At 41.6% G+C, this 14,890-nt stretch overlaps 1 protein-coding gene across 1 annotated transcript; it reads right to left on the bottom strand.

The window, feature by feature from the left end:
- Positions 1-5,149: 5,149 nt before the first annotated feature.
- On the bottom strand, positions 5,150-9,389 carry LOC133525188 (host cell factor 1). Its single transcript, XM_061861463.1, has one exon. It carries the CDS (start codon positions 9,230-9,232, stop codon positions 6,740-6,742), a length of 2,493 nt encoding a protein of 830 aa, XP_061717447.1. The 5' UTR covers positions 9,233-9,389; the 3' UTR covers positions 5,150-6,739.
- Between the last annotated feature and the right edge of the window lie 5,501 nt (positions 9,390-14,890).

Genomic DNA, 14,890 nt, shown 5'->3' with positions numbered 1-14,890 from the left:
CCAAGCTCATGAGCGGTAGTGATTTTGCTCGCGTGTCGGTCCGCTACAAGCTACAAGTTCTCCCCCGCTGAGACCGTAATCACGGTCGATAGTAGTCGGGAAATCTGACCACTCGTCCGCTCTTCGTGATTTTCTCTGGAGCAGGCGGGATGACGGTGTCCTGGATTGGTGCTGGAACTGCTGGAACCTCTTCCCTCATGATGTAGACTGGTTTCAGTCAGTCGAGTGTCACCGTAACCTCTTTTCCTGAGACAACTATGTCGTACGTCTCAAAACACCCATGATTCAGGGACAAATATAATAAATATAATAATACACACAAATAAATGGCCTTACCAGGATTCGAACCCAGGACCATTGGCTTCCTAGACAGGGTCAACCAGCCACTAGACTAGGCCAGACCGGTCGTCATTCCCATATTTATCCCTGCCTCATGTATGGCGGGCGGTCACGAATGGCAATACGAGTACACCCATGAATGTTTTATTTCGATGAAAATATGACGTCTATAATAACACTGCCGCACTTTGTTACGTTTAAATCGGTGCATAACTAGTTTAGACGGACTACCACGGGCCGCGTCTCTGAAAACCCTTCTAAAACTCCTAAGAAGTCACTTAAATCATTGGTCAATCCATTAATAATAAGTAAAGCCAAGTAAAGACTGACCCTTTGTGTGTAACTGCTACAATTTTTCCTGGATATCACCTGTAACTTTTCAAATAATTTCGTTCTAAGTTAAACGTAATGTGTCCTTGCCTCAAAACGTATTTCAATCCGTAGGCGTCTGCGTTCAGAGCAGAGTGACAGCAGGAAATGCGTGCGGCATACGCGGGCCCCTAGACGGGCGGAGCGGAAAGAAGTGGATACTGCCGCGCCTTTACATCCACAATGTCCAGCTGCGGGGAGTACTTGCAGCAGCTTTTCACGGCGCGCCTGGTTCAGCGGTCACGTATACGCACACAAATAAAAAACATTGGTCCGACATAGCTAAAGGGGGTCAGACATATGTCTGAAATGATCGAAAGTGCCATTCCGAATTGATCGCCAGATGTCGTGTGGCCCCTATGAGAAAGACAGCTGTTACAGAGTGCCCTGCAGCATGAAGTCCGCCTTTTTACAATATTTTATTTAACTTGGCCTGTCAGTGTGGGTCAAAACCCAGGCTTGAAGCTAAATTTGACCCACTTTCCTTGTTTGTGTTAGAAATCTCGATGAGTACCTATTAGTTGCCTGTGGAAGTTTTTGCATTATATTTTTTTCATACAGTTTTCTTAAATAACAAAATACAGACAAACGCATTGTATGTTTAGGAATAAAGAAAAACTGAGCTTTCGGGTGATAGAGTACCTAGGTTCTAGGTAGGCGTTTGAAATCAGAATACCGCTCCAGGATCACCCGCTTGTTCTCTGGCCCTTGTCGCGTGTTTCGGGCTCCAGGGGCCTGTCCCGGACGAGGCCTAATTGCGCCTACAGCTGCCCGCGGACGTGCCGACATGTACCCGCTTGTCACACGCCACCGAGAATAGGCGTATTGATATTTAGCTAGGTACTTACAAACGAAAAAAAATACAATCTTAGTCAGAACCACATACTAATCTATGGACAGAACGACCTAGCTAGCCTCAAACTAAACAAAGCTTGTAGTATGAGTACTAGGCAACTATATACATACTTATATAGATAACTACCTACATACTTAAATAACATCAACACACAGGGATTCGGGGGTCACTGCCTACCGACTATGCTAACAGGTCAATCTGTGAAACCACTGACTGAAAAAAATTCTCAATTCAAGCCTCATTGCCAATCCACAACGTGTTACACCCGCCACTGAAAGTTGGGTGGGTAATACACATTTATACTGAGCAATTTTTACTAACCCCGGACCAACCCCGGAATTGACAAAAAAATTTACACTTTCATACATTTTGACAGGCTGATGTTGATATTTTGTATGGGAGGGTAAATTTTTTATCACGATTTCGGGGTTGGTCTCATAGTAAAAGTTGCTCAGTGTAACCTATACAATGCGTACCCACCCCACTTTCAGTGGCTGGTGTAACACGTTGTATAGTCCTGAAAATTCTGTACAAGAAAAAAAATACAAAAAGATGATTTTTTCGTTGCCCTATCCCGGCCCAAAGTTCATAATACAAATTAAAGCCGGAACAATTGGTAAATAAGAGTTTGATAAGAGAGCATAAGTTAGTTTTTGCTGCTAGTGCTGATTATGAATTACGAGCAAGTGAAAGATTCTAAATACAGTCATATCTCTAAGTGGCAGATACTTTTGGTGCGTTTGTTTCATCCGCTACTTTTGATACTGAGGCTGACTGTATACAGGATATTTAGTTACCTGCAATAATTGACGGGGTGAATATATAGGTTATACTAAGCAACTATTACTATGGGACCAACCCCAACCCCAAAATCGCGAAAAACAAATTTACTCTCCCAGAAAAAACGTCAAGGTCAAACAGCCAAAATGTATGAAATAGCCAATATTTTTTTCGCGATTTCGAGATTGATCTCATAGTAAAAATGGCTCAGTATGACCTATACCTATATTCACCCCGTAAATTATTGCAGGTGACTATAATATAAACACCTACCTACCTACCCACAGCAATGATATTGAGGCACGCCATGCCGAGGCAGAACATATTAGAGGTGAGCAAAAAACATATTTATTTATTTATTCGTATGGCAAAAATAATACAATCGTTCATTCATATGTATGAAATATAGGTAGTTATATTTATTACAGCAGTACGCCCAATTGCTGGATCCATTGGGTGACATTGTTGTCCAGGGTGAACAAGTCCACTGCCGGGTTGCCCTGGTATTTGGTGAGTGGGCATTCGCGGATAATATGGTCCATGCTCTGCACCGCAGCTCCATAATCGCATGCTGGCGACTCTCTCCAGCCACATCTGTGTAGGAACTCTCGACATCGACCCCAACCGGTTCGTAATCGATTTAACTGGCACCAACTTCGTCTGGGTAGTGAGAAACCTGTAGGTTTTTCTGTAGGGTTGATGTTTGTCCCTAGGTTGGTAGGCAAGTTCTCATTCCATTCTTGGGTCCATCTCTCATTAATGTTGAAGGAGGTGTTTAAAAGTATTGAGGCAGTTTTATGTGGCGGTTGACGTCATTTCAGCCGGTTGGGTGGAGGTCTCTTGAACTCATTGTAGGCGGGTAGATTTGGTTTGGCCAGAATCTTCTGAGCTTCCCGGGTCAGAGCATGTTGCCTTCTTAAGTGCGGAGGAGCTATATGGCTCAGCACAGGTAGCCACTCTACGGGGGTGCTCTTGATGGTTCCTGTTATGCATCTCATAGCTTGTCTCAATTGCACATCCACCCGATGCACATGCGCACTGTTAAGCCACACCGGCGCGCAGTACTCTGCTGTGGAATAGACCAAGCTGAGGCAAGTGGTTCGAAGGACATCAGCATTTGCTCCCCAGGTAGTACCCGATAGCTTGTGCAAGATATTATTTCGGGTTTGTAGTTTCTTACCCAGCTTTTCGATATGTGGCGCATACCTACGTAAGGCTGCGGTCGAGGGTCACGCCTAGATACTTTGGCGTCGGGTTGTACTGTATAGTTTTACCCGAGAAAGTTATATTAGGTTGGTACTTGGCTATTTTATTGCAGAGATGGAATGTTGTTACTTCTGTTTTACTAGCGTTTGGGACCAGGCGCCATTTCTTGAAGTATCGTTCCAGCATCAGCAGCAGCAGCAGCAGCAAAAAACATACATTATGGGATTTATGGGAACAAAATAGTCAAACAATTTTTATTATTACAGGAATCGAGCCGTACTTTCCTAAGCTTGATTCCCATATCAAAGTCTAACGCAATTTGTTCATGCAAAATACCAATTATGAAAACCTACTACGTTAGATCTACAACGGCAAATACTGGCCTAGGTATACCTATCTATCCTACTATAATATTGTAAAATGGTGCAGTCCATTAGGGCCCATTAGGACAAAGCTCGCTGAAACTCGATTCCAAGAAACAGGAGCAAAACCTTTTACTGAATGCAGTGCCGCTGCGTGTTCGCGCATAATGATCAGAATAACATTACTAATTGTACGAGATTTTTTATAGCCATTTTAACTTTAAAATAAATGTATTTCAGTGAAAATGTAAGAAAAAATATTCAGTTATTAGTTATTACCTACGAATGTTTTCTTTGTGAGCCAAGACGCGCCATCTAGTACGTACTTCTTGAAACACGAGTATGAGAATGAAGCGTACGAACACTGAATGAACACATTTGCTTTAAATGTTTCGTAATAGTTCCGCAACAAGCACTAAGATGGCGCTGATACTGAAAGAGAATTTATTTCATATTTGACAAAAGTAGCTATAGCCGGTCAACTTTGTCAGTAGAAAAAGGCGCCAAATTTAAATTTTCTATGGGACGATACTCCTTCCCGCCTACATTTTTAAATTTGCCGCTTATTTCTACTGGCGGAAATGTCTTGATAGACTACAGTAGTTCCTGTTAATTTATTGATTGCTACTGGTTGTAAAATATATTTAAAAAACCGGTCAAGTGCGAGTCAGACTCGCACAGGAAAGGTTCCGTACCATTATCTATAAAAACGGTCACCCATCCAAGTACTGACCCCGCCCGATGTCGCTAACTTCGGTGATTGGATGGGACCCTCGAGATTGGAAAGAAATATTTAATTTATTCTGTTTTTAGTATTTGTTGTTATAGCGGCAACAGAAATACATAATCTGTAGAAATGTCAACTGGCTAACTATCACGGTTCATGAGATCAGCCTGGTGACAGACGGACGGACGGACGGACGGACAGTGGAGTCTCAGTAATAGGGTCCCGTTTGACCCTTTGGGTACGGAACCCTAAAAAGGTCTTACAGCGTTAAGATATTTTTGCAGCTAACCTCATTCAAGTTATCAGGGCTCATAATAACGTAATAATGTATAATGAATTATAAAAATATATCTACGGATAGTGCTGAGTGATACACCTTTAATGATTAGGTAATCAAAAGTGAGGAAATTGCTATATTGCAAATGAATATTTACAAGGAAATTAAGTATCTACTAGCGCCATCTGTAATTTTAACATAGGTCATTGACTGTTGCGAAATAATCAACACAATTTTATCCAAATCGTTTATTCAAGCAAATGAACATAATATGAACAAACTATAACATTAAATTTACCTACTTAATGATATTTACATTCCATACCTCGCTTACCTTACCGATAGTGATTATTCTATACGTATACCTAACTTATACTAAATAAACAATACATATAAAAATGCAGAATACATATATCACGAGAACATATTCAAATATTTAAGACAACAATAAAATTTGTAAAATAGCAACGCGGTGGGTTGCGTGCAGTCGGTCTCAAGTTCAGTCCTATTCTCTTTTGGGAGTATTTTTAGATCACCCAAAGGCGGCATCATCTGTGCGATGACATATTTTTTATACCGAAATTGAAAGCGACTGTACGTAGGCATGACAATTGCGTAACCGACCATGGGCAGTGGAATACCTCTGTAAACGAACCTAATCGGCCTGCATCACACCTACTATTTACAACAATATAATTACAGTGAAATAGAAAATCTAAATAAATAATTTGACATACATCCTTGTGAGCAAACCTTAATAAAATCTAAGATTTTCACAATAATACTCTGCATTTTTATGTCGGATATCTCTTACAGAACAATTATTGATAATATTTATCAATAAAATTGTCATTATGAAATTATATTGGAAGTGCCTTCGCAACTGATCGGTCTATCTACCGGGTGGTAGTCGAAAATCATCTCACAAGTGTTGGTTCAGAAATCCAGTCAATATCTAAAATAGCCTCAGGGGTCCCACAGCTAATCAGAGGACCACATACCAACACCAGAGCAATGCCAAAGTAACACGTCTTGTCATATAAAACTTAAATAGTAGTGCATATTATGTCGTGATTTGAATAAAACTAAGAAACAAGTCCTGACTTCATGTTCATAGTGGCTGCGGGAGACCACTTGGTGGGCTCCGGGGGCAGCCACTAGAAACATTCTCTGGAACATAAATATTCATAATTATAACTAGCATCCTAACCACCGTCTCATTCAAAGGTTTAAAATCATTACAAGAACTTTAGGAATTTCAGCATTACAAGGAAGACAGACATACAATTTGTCCTTTCAGTTTAAATCAGCAAATCAAATAATTCCAGTTGATTTACAGTGATGTACTATCAATACATGATTGTTGTAAAAAATTATTAATATGTATAATAGAAATATAAACTAATAATAAGTTAAGAGACAATTCTACATAATTCTTGCCCGTTTTAATGAATGTGGCAAGACTCGAATCGCTCAATAGGCACTTTCACATAAGTCAAATAAGTCACAATGTAAGCAACTCTGCAGAATCACACATAGAAAACAGTGTATGCTGTCACATACAGGAATACATCATGGTACAAGACAGATCCACATTTATCAGTTAAAACATGAGCGGAAATCAGGACATTACAATAATATGTTTATATTAGGAGTTTATTAAAATATTTTAGTAAAAACTCTATGAGGACACTTTCTACACAGACCCATATAACATAGAAAAAACTCAAACTATATTATGATTTTAAAATATAACTATAGTTCGACCGACTCACTAATAGTGTTTCACAGACATTTACAAGACATTTAGATTATCACTCGTGCTACTGCGGCGGAGCCGGCGGCGCCCCCTGATTGGCTGACTTGGTAATGACGATGGTCTGTTTGCCACCAACTCCTGCTTTGCCTAGCTGGAGCATATTTGAGGGCAAGGTGATAATCTTGTTGCCACCTACAGTGTTAGCAGACACTAGTTTCACAATGGTGGCGCCTGGGGCGATGCCCGCACTGGACGCCGCGCCCCCAGGCGCTGCGGGTCGGTTTTGCATCATAGCTACCTTCGGCATTGTCGCTACAGTCATGCCTGTTGAGGTCTTCACTAAAGTCACGTATTGCGGGGCCGAGGAGGCCTGCGCGCCGCCGCCCGGCGTCTTCTTTATAATGACGGGGATGCCCGCGTTGCCGCCGGCGGACCGCATCACCGCACCGCTCGCCGCGGCCGCCGCCGCCGTCGTTGCCGTGACTGTCTGCTCGCCGGACTTTGCTGTGACGATCTTGTACACTGGGGCCTTGACTTGACCTTGAAGCGGCGAGCCGGCGAGCTGTAACGCTCCGCCACTGCTTATGACAGGTAAGCCAGCACCGCCCAGTTTAACGGGTACGCCACCGGCGACTTTGTGTATTCCCGCGCCCGCTTGCACTGGAACGCCACCCGCAGTTTTCACTAAGACATTACTTGTGCCGATTTTGACGTTGCCGGCTCCTAGTTTGAGTACGCCTCCAGCCTTTTGAACGCCGCTCGTGGTCAGTTTGCCTTGCATACCCTGGATGCCGGCCGCTCCAAGTTTGAGGGGAACTTGTCCGCCAGCTAGTTTAACGGCGCTCCCGGCTCCTAGTTTAACAGGAAGGCCGGCCGCTCCGCCCGCCTTAACTTGTACGAATCGTGGAGTACCGCCCGCGGCCGAGCCGAGCACGAGCTGCGTCGGAGCCGTGCTGACGCGCGCGGTGGTCGCGGCGCCTGGCGTGCTTGCCGCGCTCACTATTCGCGTCACGCCCTGCGGCGTCACAGCGGCGACCTTGATTTGCGACGAGCCGGCCGGAGACTTCACTACTGTCTTGCCATGGTATGTTGCTTGTTTGAGTGCAGGCGTTCCAGGAGATATCTTGACGGCAGCCTGAGCGGGAACCTTTATAGCGCCAGGCATGATCTTCTGTGGTGTCGTGACCGGCGAGGCTACAGGGGAAGCGGCAGCGGCGACGGGCGCAGCGCGAGCAGGCATCTCCATGGGCGAGGGCGGCAGGCCGATAGATGTGGGTGAGGTGAGACCGAAGGCTTTAGCCGCGTCGGGCTGCGCGGACGGCGAGGCGGGCGGAGGCGCGGCCACTGGCTCGGCGGCGGCTGGGAACCTCGCGGGCGCCACCTTGCCACATTTCTGCACCTGTAATACGTAGGTTGTGACCGTATTCATGGCTGGCCAGCACAACTCCAGCGACGTCGTGCCCGCGCGGACCAGCGCCACCCGACCTGCTTGAGGAGGCACTCCCACTTCCAAATACCACAGATCCTTGCAGCAAATCTGGTTATTCCATGTTTTTCTGTATCCATCTCGTCCTGACCATATATAAAGTCTTGTCTGTATAGCAACTGCACTGTGACCGGCTCTCGCTCTCGGCACACAATCTTCAAACTTGTCCAAGGCTATATTATCCCATGTCATATTCTCTAAATTTAGTGATGCGAGAGTGTTAGTGCATTTCCATTCCTTCTCATGGGTGGCTAGCTTGGATTCGTCAGGTACCAGCGGTACCCAGCCACCATATACGTACATGTGGTGGCCAACTACAGTGGCTGTGTGCAGGGAGCGTGGTAGGGGCGCTGGTCCCCCTACTTCAGGTCGTGACCATGACATGCTGTCTACATCTAAAACCCACAAATCGCCAAGACGGGATCCACTCATGCCTCCATATATAATAAGTGAAGATTTGCCACTGTGCCTATCTGTATATGAAACTCCACTGTGAGACTCGCGCGGGGGAGGGGACTGTCCGTAGGTGAGCGGGATGTCCCACACCGTCATCGAGGAGTTGGGATACAGCTCGAGTGTGTACAGGTCGTTGAGGTACCTCGGGATGTTGTTCTTCGGGTCGTCGCTCTCGTTGGCCAGCCCACCGAACAGGTACACCTTGCCGTTGAGCAGCGTGAAGCTGTGCCCGAGGCGAGGACACGGGGGCAGGCCCTGTTTTGGCGGTAGCGGCTTCAGACGTTTCCATTCCCACCGGGAAGCTTGCAGTTCATACAGGTCGTTAGAATACTTGCCGTACTCCACCATGCCGCCGAAAACCAGCAGACGCGTTCCGTCGACTACGAAGCCGTATGCGGCGCATCCCGGAGGTACCTCCCCCTTGGTGACGGGCACGAACCATTGGTTTGTAGTGGTGTTGAAGACGTGAAGCTCGTGAACGATACCTTCGTTACCACCGCCGAAAACTATCATCAAATCTTTGATGGCGACAGCGCGGTGGCCATGGCGAGGTCGGGGCTGGGGGCCGGTGGGATTGTACACTTTTTGCCACTTAAGTACGGCGTTTTCCTTCATTTTTACTATACATTTGTCACTAAAAGCTTTATACCGTATGTATCGCTCGGGATGCGTATCTATAGCATAGACAATGAGAAACGTCGTAAATAAGCTTCGAAGAAAATATTCAGGCCAGTAGAAGCTACGTACATCAATCCCATTCGACTTTCTCTTTCGCACTTGTGGCGCGTGCCTATGAGTAAAAAAAAATCACCTTACGCAGCTTCGAGCGTATAACAAAAATGGCGTTAGCAACAGCGCTGCCAATTTGACAAAAAGAGAAAGAGCGGCGTCGGACGTCAAGAATTTGTTTATGGTTCAATATAGTTTTAAAATATTTGTTGTTCAGCCAAACATAATGATTTTATCGACCTATAAATACATTTTGTGGAAATAGGGCACTAAAAAAATTGTTTTTACTTTGTGAGCTTATTACAATTCTATTTTAGGGTAAGTTGTCCATATATTATTTTATTTTAAATAAGATGTAATGTTTTCACCATGAAATAATGGAACCGAGGCGGTTAATGAGCGGGTTAAATTGGGGCTAAATCAAAATAATTGTTATTAGCTAGTGGCAATTAGGCATGTGAAATCAAATGTAACTATTTTAATGTTTATACAAACATTAATATACATTTGATATATTTCCTCAACATGGGACTTTTTTTAAAGGTGCGTACACACCAAGCCAATGAACTGCAACGAACGATTCCCAGTGTTGGCTGTCGCATGTTCGATTCCCTCGTTCAGGTGCGTACACACCAGGCCAACGAACGCGAACGAATGAATGGGTTTCGCTGGCCTTCGTTGGCTGTGTCTGGGCGAATTAGCAAACACCAACGATTGTTTGTTGGTGTGTGCCGGCGATCCGCAGCGAGGCGGCAACATCAAAGGATTTGAACCAATCGAAACGCGGTGTGGACTGGATGCCGAAGGTCAACAAACAAAAGATAAAGCTGTTGAAATGGCAGTGTAGTGACTTTATAACCTAAAAAATATTACCTAGATTCAAACTAAAAATGAGAAAAAGAAGGTTGTCTGTAAAGACGGTTTATGGAAGATAATTTTGCGTGATAACGTCATAAGAGGTAGCTGGCCGTACCTAGATCAGAGTGACCATAGATTGGAGAGAGTGGAAAAGGTTGGAGGAGGCCTTTGCCGAAAGGCAAGAAGACAAAGGATACAAAAGATGGGAGATAATAGAGAGATAATGTGCAAACAATTCTTTGTTCTGTAAATAAAGGCTATTTTATTTGTTTATTAACAAAAAATTGCATATTTTTATTTATGAATTTAATCTAATTATTATCAGTAAATTATCATTATTTTGTATAATACAAAGAAGGAGTTATCATGGAGATCAGTCCACAACGTGACACTTTTTCGTGCATGCTACCCAAATGCTACCGGTGTTCATCAATTTATAAGACATTATCACATCAAAACAAAGAGTGGAGAACAGATGACATGTTTTTGTTATTTTTTTAGTAACGTTGACTACCGCACATTCGTTAGTTAAAATGCTTCAAGAACCATGGAACGTGCGGAAATGTGCGGTAGCCAACGTCGAATATATTTCGTTGGTGTTCGTTGGTCTGGCGTGTATACAGGTAAATGATACCGCCACGCAGTGAATTGCCGGCACACGCTAACGAATCTTCCAACGCTTTGGAAAGTATGACCTTCCTAGGCATACGTTAAAGATGTGAAGGAACGGTTCTTCCAAAACTCTGCCACAATCTTTCACAAAGCATTATCGCACTCTGGACGGCTGGTAAAGGCAAGCTATAGGTGAGCCTTCTCCTGGGCGTAGGCGGGTACAGGCAACCCCCCCCCCCTCCTGAAGCCCAAATTTTACACAGACAATGTATGCCCCTCTGCGGCGTCTAATACAACTGGCGGACGATTTTTTTAAATTAACAATAGCATAAATCTGCCAAAGTAGGTATCAAATGGGAGGCAATGACATTTTTTTTACGTCTTTCGATGGCTGACATTCCTCAACCCACTAACGGAGCGGTAGCTGAGGTTCAAGAGGGTTCATCATACATAGCCTTCAAACAATATACGAGTTTTCACCCGGGAGGCGATTGGTCATGGAAATCTGTTCCTGGCTCACGGTCCATAAGTTCGTGATAGTACGTTATTTCGTTAGTTTTGCTTCTGGCGCAAATAATAAGCAATTTCAATATTTTTTATTCAAATTATACATAGGAATAATAACTGTCTTATTCGTCTCTTTTTAAAAACCAAGGACCAATATTTTTGTGCCTAAGCTGAAAGTAATATGACGCTCGAAATTGTCAGACGGCCGCAATTGGCTGCGATTAGGGGGCCTACCGCGAAAACCGAATTCGCAAATTGCGGGGATCTTTCTCTTTTACTCTCACTAAGACGTAATTAGAGTGACAGAGAAAAATGCCCGCAATTGACGAACTTCGATTTTCGCGGTTAATTTAAAAAATCAGTAACAAAGCAGTACCTCGCTTTTTTTGTTACATTTCCCCTAGTTCGTGACATATAAATCTATAGTGATAGGCAACACGTAGACATAAACAACTTACGCAATGGACTTAGAATCAGTACATTTCTGATCATTAAGTAGATAGGAATCAGAACTGGTTGAGATTTTAATTAAATATTGGTTCTTTTTACTGTTCAGGGACATGCAAGGAATAAAGTTTTCCGTACAAACCATATAGAAACAAAAATCCATCAGTTTACAAGTATAAATTTAGAAATGTGACGAAATGACGACTTACCATGCTTACAAAGTTGTTTTAATTATTAAGTAGCTTGTAAGTAATGCTAAGAGGCCTAAGTAAGGTACGAGATTAAAAGCTTGATTATATCACAATTCTATACAACTAAACCTAAATAAATAAACAAATTTAAGTTAGTAAGTATAAACTGAAAGAGAAGTTCGTTGATGGCTTTTGTTCTATCCTCTGGTTTTTACCTCTTGCCCGCGGTGAGACACGATCGATCAAATTCATTATAGTTCACTAATGCGTTTCGTAATAATGTCACTCGTAAAATCACAGTGAAAGGTATGTGATTATAGTTTGGTTTAGAAGTTCAAATAACACCATTTAAGTCGACGAATATAGAAAAAGTTTTAAGGTGGATCTCATTTAACATATTTTTATATATTTAGATAAAATCATTAACTTGACCATATATTACTTAAGTAGGTAAGCCCGTTAAATATTTATGATTATTATCAACATTATCATCAATTACTCCGGAAAACTTTATCCCGAAACAGGGATTTATCCATAAACAGTTCACGAACTTAGGAGCTGAGCTGAATTTTATCACGGAATGGGAGCCAATTAAGAGGTTTACGAATATATTCATATAAAAATAAGTTTTGACTAAACTCTATAGTTTTTTTATACATTAAATTACTACCAAAGAATAAATATAACTTACTTAAAAGCTTTCAACGTATTGTCACGATTAGTTATATTTAAAAAAATATACGAATGCTCTTTAGCGATAAGACCGCCCGTTGTCTACTATAGTCTAAGTTGTGCGTTTAATTTGTATGTCATTATGTTATTTTCATATTGGTGAGCAATAAAGTATATATTATTGTATTGAATTCTCAAGAACCTTAACCTGCCGAAACAGAGGCCCTTTACCTTAAGGGCCCTCCCCACTCGTGCGCGAATCACGGCGCGAAGCCGCAAACGCGAGTATGTGGCGCCGATTTCGCAGATTATTCACGCCTTCGCGCCTTGTTCCCCGTTTTGCGACAGTGGTTCGGCCAACGACAAAGTAGACGCGAAGCGCGAACTTGCAAGACTACATTACTCACTATTTTGGCTCATCTGTGACAAGATAGACATTAATTATAATATATGAAGTAGCTATATTTTAAGGTTTTACAACTAAACAAAATGAAAAAACAGCTGAATCACGTACGACGACCTGTACGAGACGACCTGTAGCTATTGTTATCAATATATTTTCATATTCATTTTTATGATGTAAATAATTAACAGTTGAACTTTCCGCCATCTTGCCGCAACCCAAATGCGATGCGATGTCAACGTCGCGAAATGTTCGCTCCGCGATTCACGCACATAGTCTGTAGGAGGCTTTATGATTTTTATTTTACTAATTAATTTTAACCGCATCGAAACCGCCTCATTCATAGACAAAGTAATAAATTTGAACGCATCATAAACAAAGGTATTTATTGCTAAATGTTGGTACTATATATGTTAAATGGCGGGCCCGGCAAGTATAAACTCACAGCTTTCTTTTTTCCACTAACTAAATCTTAACAAATATCTGTGATTTTAATGTCGATCGCTTCAGCACATATATTCTAGGTTAATAGGTTACGCTTAAAAAAAAAATGTTTTGCAATATTTGCAAAAACGAAAACCTAAAATACAAAAAAATATGAAGAATCGACAATATTTAGAAATGGAAAAACGTTTTCTCTTTTTGTATGGTCAATTACGTGGTTAACTTCCCTTTTAACTCTTATATAATAAAACATAAGTACCTGGGCGACCGAGCGTTGCTCGGTTATAACTATTTATTGTAATATGGTGGTGTATAGGTGATAATCTTATCTACATTTTTTTACTACATTAAACTTGTCTAAAACAATAAAAATTAAAAAATTATATATAAACTTGTACATAAAAAAAAAAGGTTAGACACCGGGCGAGATTCGAACCCGTAACACTCGTTTAGTAGTCCGCGTCTTAACCCGCTGGACCAGACGGATAGTGGCTGGCAATACGAAATTAGCGACCATATTCTGCGTCGAAAGAAAAACGCATGAAAACTCGAAAACACGCGTTTTCCCAAACATAAGACTAATCTAGATCGATTGTTTACCCCCAAAAACCCCCAAATACCAAATTTCAGCAAAATCGTTAGAGCCGTTTCCGAGATCCGGGAAATATATATACATATATATATATATACAAGAATTGCTCGTTTAAAGGTATACGATAAATAATAAATAAAAAAGTACAGACACAGAGTGCAATACATTTTACTATGTAAGTGAAATCAGGACTGGCCAGTAAATCAAACGTAAGATATTCTTATGTAATGAAATTTAATAAGTTTGGATTAAACGTTTTTATTTTATGTTTTCTTATATTATAAATGACAATGTTATATTTCTAATTCTACATACATTTTATTATGTTCAAGATTTCTAACATTTTACAATAACGAAACAAGTTTGATAGCTTATGTGGTAATTCATATCATTAAAATGATTAATGCAACTAGCCTCGATATAATTAAAACAACGTGGAAAGTAATTAATGTGGAGACTGGTAGATCAAAGCAAAGGATGAAAGATCTTAAATTAAAAATTGATGACAAAATCGTAGATTCCAGTTTAGATATAGCAACAGAATTTGAAAAATTCTTCACCGAGGTACCAGTTCCACAACTAAGGACTTAAATGCATCACCCTCGTCTGCCGTTACACTGTTAGAAGAGAATGTCCCAGAATGTAATAGAAACCTTAATTTTGAATATGTGAGTGCGTCAGATATATTAAAATGTTTAAATCAATTATTGACATATTGACAACATGTAATAGTACTAATCAGTTGCTAGACAAAATTAAATCTTATGGATTTAGAAACCTTGTAAACAAACCGACCAGGATAACGAATACCTCTAGAA

This window comes from Cydia pomonella, chromosome 14 (assembly GCF_033807575.1).
Source record: "Cydia pomonella isolate Wapato2018A chromosome 14, ilCydPomo1, whole genome shotgun sequence".
Lineage (NCBI taxonomy): Eukaryota > Metazoa > Arthropoda > Insecta > Lepidoptera > Tortricidae > Cydia > Cydia pomonella.
Note: the sequence above shows the minus strand (reverse complement) of the source record. Positions and strands in the feature narration are given on the sequence as shown.

What these genes read in the sequence shown, in the direction of transcription:
- LOC133525188 (XM_061861463.1), bottom strand. Translation starts at nt 9,232, where the DNA reads ATGAAGGAAAACGCCGTACTTAAGTGGCAAAAAGTGTACAATCCCACC.